This window comes from Caenorhabditis briggsae (assembly GCF_000004555.2).
Source record: "Caenorhabditis briggsae complete genome, chrIII, whole genome shotgun sequence".
Classification (NCBI taxonomy): domain Eukaryota; kingdom Metazoa; phylum Nematoda; class Chromadorea; order Rhabditida; family Rhabditidae; genus Caenorhabditis; species Caenorhabditis briggsae.
Window position 1 is genome coordinate 1,284,423 of NC_013490.2, and position 13,435 is coordinate 1,297,857.

General features: G+C 39.3%; 1 protein-coding gene across 1 annotated transcript in view; it reads right to left on the reverse strand.

Moving 5' to 3' along the window:
• Nucleotides 1–13,435, reverse strand: part of Cbr-daf-2 — a gene marked incomplete at both ends in the record, with an annotated part of 27,200 nt that overhangs the window by 675 nt on the left and 13,090 nt on the right. Inside the window, 12 exons of the mRNA XM_045243384.1 lie at nt 985–1,230; nt 1,323–1,508; nt 1,771–1,911; nt 2,454–3,005; nt 4,262–4,534; nt 4,614–4,733; nt 5,230–5,701; nt 6,516–6,841; nt 7,799–8,171; nt 10,882–11,065; nt 11,669–11,784; nt 12,448–12,773. Of these exons, the coding sequence (XP_045095781.1) occupies nt 985–1,230; nt 1,323–1,508; nt 1,771–1,911; nt 2,454–3,005; nt 4,262–4,534; nt 4,614–4,733; nt 5,230–5,701; nt 6,516–6,841; nt 7,799–8,171; nt 10,882–11,065; nt 11,669–11,784; nt 12,448–12,773 (3,315 nt within the window). The remainder of the gene's footprint in view (nt 1–984; nt 1,231–1,322; nt 1,509–1,770; nt 1,912–2,453; nt 3,006–4,261; nt 4,535–4,613; nt 4,734–5,229; nt 5,702–6,515; nt 6,842–7,798; nt 8,172–10,881; nt 11,066–11,668; nt 11,785–12,447; nt 12,774–13,435) is intronic.

Genomic DNA, 13,435 nt, shown 5'->3' on the forward strand with positions numbered 1-13,435 from the left:
CTTTTTTTGTCCACCTACATGTACCGAACAATCCAATGTACCCTTGGAACCAATGTACCCTAAGAACTCGATGTACCCTTTTTCGATGTACCCTTGGATACTAGGCCAAAAAATAGTTTTAAAACGAAAACAATTTTTTTTTTGCTAATTTTTTTTGTCTGAAATTTTCAGATTTTTCTGAAAATCTTAAAATTTGAGCTCTAGGACCTTCTCGATTAGCCTAAAAATGGTTTACACTAAAACCAAAAAAGTTTGCCGCCAAGTGGAATCGAACCCGGGTGTTGAGATTGGCCTCAAAATCCCACTGTGCCATTCGTGTAATTTTTTGAAAAATCGCCTAAAAATGGCGAAAAATGGTCAAAAATGTTGAGGAACGTTTTTTTTGCGGATTTTTCAATCATTAACGTTTTAGGCAATGAAAACTTTCAAAAAAAATTTTTTTGTCTGAAATTTTCAGATTTTTTCTGAAAATCACAAAATTCGAGCTCTAGAGAAGTCTGGAATAGTCTTTAGCTCATTTCAGCTCATTTTTTTTGCAAATTTTTCAATCATTCACGTTTTATGCAATGAAAACTTTCAAAAAAAAATTTTTTTTTCGAAATTTTTTTTCTGAAATTTTCAGATTTTTCTGATAATCCCAAAATTCTAGCTCTAAGATATTTTAGAATGGTCTAAAAATAGCACACACAAAAATCAAAAAAAATTGACACTGAGTGGAATCGAACCCGGGTGTTGAGATCGGCCCCAAAATCCCACTGCGCCATTCGTGCAATTTTCGGAAAAATAGCTAAAAATCGGTCAAAATCGCCAGAAAAGTGGATTTTGGGGGTTTTCGGGTGCGTTAAGTTCGTTTTCGAGCTCTAGAACTGACTATTTTCGCTGTGAAATAAGTGAAAATGAGTCAAAAATGAAAATTTTCGGATTTAGCTCATTTCAGCTCATTTTCACCCTTTTTCCTCAATTTTTCTCGAATTTCAAGCGTACCGAAGGCGATCCTTTGCTCAGCGGTGGCTCCGTCTCCGTATAATCCGGATCCCCATTGAAACCAGTGGGTATAACCACTGGATGATCCCCGACACCACTGAGTTTCGCTTTTTTCGCGGCTGCTTCTGCCGCCGCCTGCATTTGCTTCTGTTTCTCGAAATAGGTGGCTCCTTTGGTCTGCGATCCACTCCATTTCGTCTGGGGTGGTGCTCCATAGGACGCTGTCGATGCTCCAGTGCTGCGGCGCTGAAATTTTGGGTCATTTCGAGCCATTTTTGGTCGATTTCGAGAGTATTTTTGCAAATTTTTTCGAATTTTTCCTGATAGCTCATCCTTACCGTATCCATAGAATTCAGCTGGTTATCCGAATAGTAGCTATCCTCATGAAGGTGTCCACCAGACCCAACACCATCTGTCAACCGTAGTCCCTCTCCGAATCCAGCTCGCTCGTTGGACCCGCCTCGGTTCGTCAGGCAGTATGGACCGCCCGTGTAGCTGCAATTGCTGGCGCCAGTGTTTCGTCGCTGAAAATGCTTCAAAATGAGCCCAAAAACTAATATTTTTAAAGAAAAAAATTTCTGAAAAAAATTTTTCTTTTGGCTGAAAATCTTTTTTGGCTGAAAATCTTTTTTGTCTGAAATTCTTTTCTGTCGTCTGAAACAGCTGGAAATGCAGATATTCGAATTCGAGAGCTCATCAGCTTTGAAATGAGCCCAAACACGACTACTTTTGGGCAAAAAAAAATGTTTGGCTGAAATTTGTTAAGCCCCGCCCCCTCACACCTACCGTAGGCACATCTGCTGCCACGTCTCGCTCCACATAGTCTCCCTCGTCTCCTGTATACGTTCGAATTTCAGTGTCACTCGGTCCACGACTGTGATTCATCAGCGTGTACTCCTCGTCGAGACTGCCCTGGCGACGTTTTGGCTGAAATTTTCAGATGTTTCTAGAAATTCAAAATTCGAGCTGTACAACCTTCTGGAATAGTCTAGAAATGATCTACACAAAAATCAAAAAAGTTTGCCACCGAGTGGAATCGAACCCGGGTCGTCAGATTGCTATCGAAAATCCCACTGAGCCATTTTTGCATTTTTCGAAAAAATGCTCAAAAATGGCTGAACACTTCCAGAAAAAAGGGGTTTTGAGGTTTCTGAATGTGTTTTAGTGCATTCTAGGCTCAAAACCTATCAATTTCAACTGTAAAATGCGCCAAAAATGAAGATTTCTAGAGATGAGTCAAGTAGTTGGTTTTTGGCTTAAAATCGCTCATTGTTACCCGTTTTCAGCTGCAAACAGTTCATTTTGAAGCTCAAGAAGCTTGAAAACTAGCAGTAATCTCAAAAACTAGCAATTTTGACTGTATTCTAGCTAAAAATCGCAATTTTGGCGCCGAGAGGTTTACCTCTTGGCTTAAAATCACTCATTTTCAACCATTTTCAGCCCAAAATGGCTCATTTTAAAGCCCCTACCTTCATAGGAATCATCGTGGAACCCATCGAGATCGTCGAATGACTACTACCCCCACCAGTGCCTCCTCCATTCTTCCTCAATCCATCACTCTTGAACTCTTTCATCGGGATCGAGTCAGTCATCCTTCTACCGCCCTTCCTCTCCTCCTCCATGACCTGCGCATCCATAGCAGCCGGGTCCAGCTCCTCAGGCGGATTATAGTTATAAATCTCATCCAAATCCAGTGGTTCCGTGTCCTCCATGGCCATCTGATTCTCTGTGAACACGAACGACAGAGTTTTGAACTCCTCCGACGCTTCGGCTGATAGCAGATGGACCAGCTGAAGGAACGTCGGACGGTCCCTGGGCGCGTATCTCCAGCACATCTTCATAATCTTGTACCAATACTCTGAGCAACAATCCGGCTTCTTAATCACCTTCCTCGCCATTCCGATGTAATTCAAAACTTCATCGTTGGATAGACCAATGTAGGGTTGGGCGCCGAGGGTGATCAGCTCGTAGAGGACCACTCCGAAACTCCAAATGTCGGATTTCGAGTCGAATTTGCCGTCCTAAATAGTGACAAATTATGAAAAAGGGCGAAAAACATTTAAAAAAATTTTTTTTCGAAAATTTTTTGTCTGAAAATTTCAGATTTTTCTGAAAATCGTAAAATTCCAGCTCTAGAGAAGTCTGGAATAGTCTGAAAATGGTCCACACAAAAATCAAAAGAAATTGCCACCGAGTGGAATCGAACCCGAGTCGTCAGATTGCTATCAAAAACCCCACTGAGCCATTAGTGCAATTTTTGTAAAATCGCCTAAAATGACTGAAAATATCGATTATTGGAGTTTCAGGACCGTTTTTCATCAAATTTTCCGCTAAAAATTCATTTTGAAATCAAAAAAAAAAAATTTTCTCAAAAAAATTTTTTGTCTGAAAATTTCAGATTTTTCTGAAAATCGTAAAATTCCAGCTCTAGAGAAGTCTGGAATAGTCTGAAAATGATCCACACAAATATCAAAAGAAATTGCCACCGAGTGGAATCGAACCCGGGTCGTCAGATTGGTAGCGGAAAATGCTCAAAATCCACTGAGCCATCTGTGCAATTTTTCTAAAATCGCTTAAAATAGGCGATAATTGTCTGAAAAAGTTGATTATGTGAAATTCTGGGTCCGTAATATCCATTTTTGAGCTCATATATAAGCAATTTCAAGTGTAAAATGGCCAAAAACCATCCAAAAATGAAAATTTTGGCGATAAGTCAGGTGTCACAATTTTTGGCTCAAAAAAAGCTCAAAACTACTCAAAAAGGTGTCTAAAAATCGATCATTCGCACATTTTCTCTAATAAAAACGTTTGAAGACGAAAAAATCTTAAAAAAAAATTTTTTTCAAAAAAATGTTTGTCTGCAACTTTCAGATTTTTCTGAAAATTCCAAAATTCCAGCTTTAGAGAGCTCTAGAATAGTGTAAAAATGGTCCACACAAAAATCAAAAAAGTTTGGCACCGAGTGGAATCGAACTCGGGTCGTCAGATTGCTATCCAAAAACCCACTGCGCCATCTGGACAATTTTTCTAAAATCGCTTAAAAATCGATTTTTCGACGAGTTCTTTCCGATTTTCCGCGTTCTAAGCCATTTTTGACACTAATTTTGCAGTTTGGACGCTCGAAAAGCTTCAAAAATGTCACTTTTCTAGGCTTAAAACGCTAAAAATTCTGTTGACCATATCTCAGCTCAAAATGACCCAATTTTCAAGATTTTCAGCTTAAAAATCCATCTAATGTTTAGCTCTTTTCCAATTCTAGCTGAATCCTACTGCTCACCTTCAACGATTCCGGCGACATCCATCTGACAGGCATCATTCTCTTTCCGGACGGCTTATAGTAGTCGTGATAGAACAAGTCTCTGGCCATTCCGAAATCTCCAATTTTCACCAATTCCGTTTTATCAATCATACAGTTTCTGGCTGCCAAATCTCGATGACAGAATTTCAGCGATTCCAGATAGGCCATTCCATCGCAAATCTGGGCGGCCCACTCGCAAATCTTCTCCCGCGGCACAATGTTGTAGAAATTGCAGTTGTTCTCGTCGAATACCTGCAAAAATATCGATTTTTCGGGTTCAAAAATCGATAATCTGGAACGAAAAATCGTTAAATTATCGACAATTGCCTACCTCCTCCTCTCGCTTGGCTCTCAAATAGTCGCGGAGATTTCCCAGCTCCATGAATTCCATGACCACCCACGCAGGATGGACACTCGATACGACACCGAACAGTTTGACGATGAATGTGGTCTGGAAATTCAAATTTTTAGATAAAAATTGGCTGAAAATCCAAAAAAAAAAATTTTTTTTTGAAACATTTTTTTTTTCTGAAATTTTCAGATTTTTCTGAAAATCCCAAAATTTGAGCTCTAGAACATTCTAGAATAGTCAAAAAATGGTCCACACAAAAATCACAAGAGTTTGTCACCGAGTGGAATCGAACCCGTGTGTTGAGATTGGTAGTTGAAAATCCCATTGAGCCATTTGTACCATTTTTTGAAAATATGCTTAAAATCGCCCAAAATCGCCCAAAATCTGGATTCTGGGGATTTTCGAGTCTCTCTTTCTCGTTTTCAAGCTCAAAACTAGCAATTTCGATTGTAAAATAGCGAAAAATCACAATTTTGGCGCCGAGTGGTTTACCTCCTGGCTTAACATCGCTCATTTTAAACCATTTTCAGCCCAAAATAGCTCATTTTGAGCATTTCTTCTTCTGGAAAATGACTTCAAACACTCCCAATCTCACCTTGAAATTCTTCATCACATTCGCCTCCATCAAATAGTTCATATTCTCCAGTGACTCTGCCGCCTCCTCCGTATTAATCTTCACGGCGCATGGGCCAAACGCATCGCCTCGAATCGACACACACTTCTTTCCCTGTGCCAGATAGACCTTTCCGAATGTACCCTGTCCAATGACCTCTCCCAGTGTCACCGACTCCTTCTCCAGCTCCCAATCGTCAATGGTATACTTGTTGTCCACACAGTACTCCGGATTCATGTGCATGAAATCGGCCAACTTCTTGACACGCTTTCCAAACTTGTACCTGACGTTGTAGTAGACGACGCCAGCGATCGCTGCGATCAGGCAGAAGATGAAGAGGCCGACGAGGAGCAGACGCCACCATAGCCAGAAGCTTGGCATCGACACTTCGTACATCGCCTGACGCTTCACACGTTCACCGTTCGACGCTGCCGAGTAGGTGACGATTCCGATTCTGAAAAAAATAGTCGCTTTTCAAAAATAGTCTCCTAAATTCTTCAAAACGTAACTTTCTGAACTTTTCACATCGTTAACTTTTCTTGCCGTGCGATTTCCGTCATTTTGATACCCATGTTGCCGTACTTTGAAGAATTTTTTGGAATTTGGAATTCAGAAGACGTCGAAATTCAGAATTTCAGAAGTCACTAAACTAGGTCGATATCGGTATCAAAATGTCGGGAATCGCATGAAAAAGAGATCTAACGTAGTGAATTAACTTTAAAAATTGAAAAAAAATTTGTTTCTAAAAATTTTTTATCTGAAAATTTCAGATTTTTTTCCCGGAATGTCAGATTGGTAGTGGAAAATCCCACTGCGCCATTTGGTCATTTTTCAGTAAAACGGCCTAAAATCGCTCAAAAATTGCAAAAAAAGGATGAGATATTGATTTTTCGCGTATTTTCGTAAGAGAGTAACGATTTTAAGACAAAAATTGAAAAAAATTTTGCCTAAAAATTTTTTTGTCTGAAATTTTCAGATTTGTCTGAAAATCCTAAAATTCGAGCTGTACAACCTTCTGGAATAGTCTAAAAATGGTCCACACAAAAATCAAAAGAGTTTGCCACCGAGTGGAATCGAACCGTGGCCTTCAGATTGCTATCGAAAATCCCACTGAGCTACTTGTGCAATTTTTTGAAAAATGTCTAAAAATCGCTTTTTTCGGTAATTTTTCGCAGGTTTTCAGAATTTTCAGGTGTTTTGAGTCAATTTATAGCCACTTTTGACACTTATAAAGCTGTTTGAAAGCTCGAAAAGCCTCAAAAACTCACTCATAGCTTCCTTCGGACAAATCGCGGAATACGGTACCATGGGTGGTTGGATCGAAACCTTTGGTATTCGGTACACACACAGGGATCTCCATGCTGTTCTTTACAGTAACCATGTATCCCAAAACGCCTCCATTCGTCTCATCCGGATGGTTCCAAGTGATATGAACCTTATTGGGTTCCTGCTTATCTTGAATCGTCATAATTGTCGATTGGTCCACCTTATCAATGTCCGGTTTGGCTAGAGTTCGTTTCTTGGTCGCCGCTTTATGTGGGACGGAGCAGTAGTGCGGGAAGTTCGAGGTGTTTTGGCATGCTTGGATTGTGATCTGCAAAATTGCTCATTTTTAAAGGGAGCATAAGACAAATCGCAGAATTTGAGGTCCCAAAACATTTCAAAACCGCGAAAAACACGAAAAATCATTAAAATATGCATTTTTTGCGATTTTTGAGCAATTTCCCGAAAAATGCAAAAATGGCTCAGTGGGATTTTCAACGTACCAATCTCAACACCCGGGTTCGATTCCATTCAGCGGCAAACTTTTTTGATTTTTGTGAGGACCATTTTTAGACGGTTCTAGAGCTGAAGTTTTTGAGAATTTTGAAAAATCTGAAATTTTCAGCAATTTTTTTTCCAGATTTTTCGAAATTCCCAGCTTTAGAACATTCTAGAATAGTCTAAAAATGGTCTACACAAAAATCAAAAGAGTTTGCCACGAGTGGAATCGAACTCGGGTCGTCAGATTGTGCTGAAAAACCCACTGAGCCATTCGTGCAATTTTGCGGAAAATGCCTAAAAATCGTATTTTTCGGGGGATTCTATGCGATTTTTCGCGTTTTATGCCATTTTTGACACTAAATATTTTGAAATTCAAATTCAAATTGGAAAAAAAAAATTTTTTTCGAAATTTTTTTTCCTGAAATTTTCAGATTTTTCTGAAAATCCAAAATTCAAGCTCCAGAAAGTTCTAAAATAGCTTTAAAATGGTCCACACAAAAATCAAAAAAGTTTGCCGCCGAGTGGAATCGAACCCGGGTCGTCAGATTGCTAGCCAAAATCCCACTGCGCCATTCGTGCAATTTTTCGAAAAATGCCTAAAAATAGATTTTTCAGTCATTTTTCGAGCTTTTTCTTATGGGAATAGTCATTTTCAGCCATTTTTAAAGCTAAAAATGCTGTTTAGAGGCTTCAAAACCTTCAAAAATAATCCAAATTTTCGGTGGTTTTTCGCGCATTTTAAGCTGTTCTGCAAGCCTGTTTGTGCGCTCCAAACACCTAAACCTACCGCATAAATCGTATAGTGCTTCAGATTCCCCAACAACCATTGATTTCCAGTCGCTTTGGCTGTCACATTGATGGTATTCACATTGGCCGGATACAGAATTTCATCCATCACAGCCACTGTGGGCTTGGCTTCAGGGGCTACTGTCGAATTGGTACTACTGTCATTCTCATTTTGCTCCTGCTTATCACCCGCCAACAGTCGCTTAATCTCCTCATCCGTCGTCTCCTTTCCAATATCCTGGTCCTTTTCGTTGGGTGTGTCTGTTTGTCCGGATGTCTCTGGTGATTTTTTGAAGAATTTTTTCTCTTTTCTCGCCAACATTTCATCCTGTTCTTTGGCGTTTTGAATCGATCGCTTCTCACGAATATTTGCTCTGAAAATTCGACGAGTTTAGGCTGAAAATGGGCTTTTAAGACCGATTTTTAGGCCAAAAGTAGGCTTAATTAGGCTTGGAATAGAGCTTATTTCGAGCCTAAAAATAGGAGGCGTTTTGAGCTTGAAATCGATTTAATTTAGGCCAAAAATAGGTAATTTCCAGACTCAAAATCAGCTATTTCAGGCCTAAAATAGGTCTATTTTGGACCTTAAATAGGCTTTTTCAAGACTAAATAGGTTATTTTTAGCCTAAAAATAACGATTCCAGACTGAGAATGTGCATTTTCTTAGACTTGGAAATAGCCCATTTTACGGACAAACTAGCCTATTCTAGGCTTGAAAATGGACATTATTGGGGCCCAAAATAGACAATTTCAAGCCTAAAAACGACTATTCTGAGACTAAAAAAGCCTATATTATTCCAGAAAAATAGTCATATTTGGGCCTAAAATAGCTTATTTTAGGCCCAAAAAACCCATTTGTAGGCCTAAAAAGCCTATTTTCAGCCGAAATCAAGCCTAAAATTTGAAAATAACGGACCTAGAAAGAAAGATAGGATAGGACCATGAAAAAATAGAAGAAAATGTTAGTTTTTCGAAAAAGGGGCGTGGTTAGTGAGGTGGTGGTGTGTGGTGCAAAAAAAAAGGGGCGGGGCTTAAAAGGCATACTGTATCTTCTAAAAGCATTCTATGCGAAGAAGAGAGAAGAGGATTACTGTAGAAGAGAAGGGAAAACACTTATTAGCAATCAATGGGATATGGAAAATGGACGATTTTTAAGCTGAGCAATCGCCCCAAACTTGGCCAAAACTTTGATTTTTTTTTCTAAAAAACGACTGTCTGTCAATCTGGAAGTCCAGATGTCCAATTTTCAGGATTCAAAATAGAAGTTAAAGCTGAGCAATCGCTCTGGAATCTTTCCCTTCAGTTTGGAGCCCAAAAAATGGCTCAAAATGATTCAATTTTTTTCTTTCCATTTTCCCAATCATGCAAAAAACTCAAAAAAAAAAGCATTCAAAAAAATCAATAAATCAATAAGAAAAACCACAAATCAGCTCCTACAATATCAGTGCCGAAAACCGTTCATACTGCTCGTCGTCAATGTCGGCTCCCCGAATCGCGTGGCTCTGCCCCTCTTCCTCGCCACGCAGAATCGCCTGACGTCTTCTCTCCAGTGCTTCTGTGTTCCTTTTGACCCTCAGATGCTCCTCCACGTCTTCTGCATCCTCTCCAGGCGTCTCGTGCTCGAAAACCTCCGATTCCATGGGTCGACGACGGATGGCGCAGCCGATGGGGTCCGCATCGTAGTCACAGCCGTGGCTAGAGAGATGATTAGAGATAGCGGGGCGATGATGATAGATAGTTAGAGATTAAAAATTTGAAAAAAAAATTTTTTTTTTTGAAAAATATTTTTTTCTGAAATTGTCAGATTTGTCTGAATATCCAAAATTTCAGCTCTAGAGAAGTCTGGAATAGTCTAAAAATGATCATCACAAAAATCAAAAGAAATCGCCACCGCGTGGAATCGAACCCCGGTCGTCGGATTGGTAGTCGAAAATCCCTCTGCGCCATATGGTCATTTTTCGGAAAATTGCTCGAAAATCGATTTTTTAGCGACTAAAACGAATTTTTCGCGTTTTGGGCTGTTTTTTTGAGGCAGATTAACAATTTTGCACCCAAAAAAATTTTTTTTTTGAAAATTTTTTTTTCTGAAATTGTCAGATTTGTCTGAATATCCAAAATTTCAGCTCTAGAGAAGTCTGGAGTAGTCTAAAAATGATTCTCACAAAAGTCAAAAGAAATCGCCACCAAGTGGAATCGAACCCGGGTCGTCAGATCGGGCTGAAAATCCCTCTGCGCCATTTGGCCAATTTTTTGAAAAATGCTCAAAAATCGATTTTCTGCCGGATTTAGAGTGATTTTTTGTGCATTCAGAGCTGTTTTTCGGGTCAAAAACACCAACATTCCACAAAAAAATCTGAAAAAAAAAATTTTTTTCAAAAATTTTTTTTCTGAAAATTCCACATTTTCAGGTTTTTCTGAAAATCCAAAATTTGAGCTCTAGAGAAGTCTAGAATAGCCTAAAAATGATCCACACAAAAAACAAAAGAGTTTGCCACCGAGTGGAATCGAACCCGGGTCGTCAGATCGGGCTGCAAATCCCACTGCGCCATTTGGTCATTTTTCGGAAAATTGCTCAAAAATGCTCAAAAATCGAAGTTTTCAACGATTCAAATTGATTTTTCGTGTTCTCTACTGTTTCTGGCATCGGAAATTGCGATTTTCCGCAATTTTCATCTCGAAAATCGCTATTTTAGAGGCAAAAAAGGGGTGATATGCTAGATGCTGCTAGGAACATAGGAATCAAGCAAAATCAGGAAAAAAAGCACTGCAAACGTGTGTAAGTGAGTCAAGTCACAGCCTGGAAGTCTGAAATAGCTAGTTTCCTAGCTTTTAAAAGTCCTAAAATCCATAAAAAACAGCTAAAACTCTCTGGAAACGTCCTAAGCCTTAGGTGGCTCAAGCTAGCTCAAATTTCGCGCTTCAAAAGCACAAAAATAGCCTGGAAAGCCTCCGAAACCGGATTTTCGCTCAGAAACCCCAGAAACACACACACAACCACCAACACAACCATCTATCAAAACTAACGTAGTCGCCGACGCGAAAAGCGTATCAATTAGCGTATTTTCGAAATTGGCATCCTCTTGCCTCTTATCCGGATCCGGCGTCGTCAACGAGCGATCGTCAGAGGATGCTAACGCTGAGCAAGCGCAACATCCGGCTGACGCCGAGCACGTGTCATTGCTGGTGAACGGGGAGTACATGGAAATCGATACTTCTTTGTCTGGCTTATCCGACGTGTCGTCTTCATAACGGGTGGCGACCATGGTGCCTGGAAATTGAGCAAAATTAGCTGGAAAAAAACGAAAAATGGTGGAGCTGTTTTCGGATGCTCTAGGGAGCTCTAGAACCCTTAAAAACCTATAAAAACCCTTAAAATTTCTAAAAATCCATTAAAAACCATGAAAATTGCCATTTTTCAAAAATTTGCTCAAATGGCCTAGTGGATTTTTGGACGAGAAATTTACGAATCTCAACACCAAAGTTCGATTCCACCTGGCCTAAAATTCTTTTTGCTTTTGTTTAGAGCAAGATTTAGGGGTTCTAGAAGTTTCTAGATGCTGGATTTGTGATTTTTTGAAATTTTCATATTTTCCGAATTCTGAAATTCTGAGTTTCAGAAGTTTCTAGAACATTTTACCACCTAAAATGGGTTAAAAACTTAAGCAAAAAGAATTTGACCACAGGTGGGATCGAACCCCGGTGTTGAGATTGGTAGTGGAAAACGCCGAAAATCCCACTGAGCCATTTGGTCATTTTTTCTAAAAATAGCCCAATACACCCGGAAAATCGATTCTAGATTGGTTTTTTGTGATTTTTCAGGTTTTGAGGGTCCAAAAACCTCTAAGATAGCCGAAAATCGTCTAAAACCTACCCTCTTCATTACAAAACCTCATCGCCTCCGCGTGCACATCGATATCCAGCTCTCGCCATGAGATTGTGTAGAACGTGATGTCACCGTTGCTATGGTGTGGTGGATCCCAGACGAGTCTGAAAATATCGATTTTTTTCAGCAAAAAAATGTTTTTCAAAAAAATTTTTTTCTGAAATTTTTAGATTTTTCTGAAAATCATGAAATTAGAGCTCTACGATGTTCTAGAATAGTCTAAAAATGGTCTACACAAAAATCAAAAGAAATTGCCGCCGAATGGAATCGAACCCGGGTGTTGAGATTGGTAGTCGAAAATCCCACTGAGTCACTAGTACAATTTTAGGAAATTGCGCAAAAATCGATTTTTCAAGGGAATTTTCATCATTTTCGGTGTTTTTGAACAATTTCGCGGCAATTGTCAACAAAAAAACCAAGAAAATTCGAAAAAAATTTTTTTCAAAAATAAATTTGTCTCAAATTTTCAGATTTTGCTGAAAATCCTAAAATTTCAGCTCTAGAGAAGTCTGGAAATGATTCACACAAAAATCAAAAGAAATTGCCACCGAGTGGATCCGAACCCGAGTGTTGAGATTGGTAGCGAAAATCCCACTGAGCCATTCGGACATTTTTTGTAAATTGGCTTAAAAATTGCTAAAAATTCGTTTTTTCGGCGGTTTAAAGTGATATTTGGCAATTTCAGCTGTTTTAACGCTATTTTTTAGGTCAAAAATATTGATTTTCATCGATTTTCAACACGAAAATCACAATTTCAGAGCACTCACTTAATAGAATTCTGGGAAACTGCATCAACTCGAACCATTGGGGGGTCTGGAACCGCATATTTCGTCCTCACAAATCCAATTTTCGAGATTCCATTCCTGGCGCCTGGATGGCGGACCATTTGAGTGGCCACATAGTAGGCGTAGAGGGTGTTCGGGCGGATACGGTCTTTTGCCAACAATGTCGCTTCAATAACTTTTTTACCATCTTCGTAGTGCTGAATGAACACCGATGACCACGAGTCGACGCATGCCGATCGATCGTCATCGATTGTCATTTTGGATCGATTTTGTCCACTTCCTGAAAGAAGAAAAACCGCTTTCTGGTACTTAGAGGGTGAGTTTTCGCTGTTTCAGGCCACCTCTGGGGCTATTTTTGAGCCAAAAAACCTAAGAACACAAGAAAAACCACTCTAAAATCGATTTTCCAAACGTTTTAGAGCGATTTTCCTAAAAAATTCACATGGCCCCAGGGGGGGAATTTTCCCTACNATTCTCCNCCCCNTTTTTGGGAATTTGNANCATTTCNACCCNAAAAAATTTTCTGAAATTTTCAGATTATTCTGAAAATCCGAAATTTGAGCCCTAGAAGGTTCTAGAATAATCTAAAAATGATTCACACAGAAATCAAAAGAGTTTGCCACCGAGTGGAAACGAACCTGGATGTTGAGTTTCGTAGCGAAAATCCCACTGATCCACTTTTGCAATTTTTTGAAAAAGGTCTAAAAATAGCCTAAAAATCGATTTTTCAGCGGTTCTAACCGGATTTTTTGCATTCCAATCGCTTTTTTAGGTCAAAATAATTGATTTTCGAGCCAAAAACTGCAATTTTCCCCTGAAATTTAGGACGTTTCCGTTGTCCCAAATCCTACCTTATAAAACAAACTCGTATCCCAAAAATTCAAAAATCACATATTTCGACCTAAAAAAGCGCCTGAAATGCAAAAAAAATCGGTTCGAACCGCTGAAAAATCGATTTTTGAGCGATTTT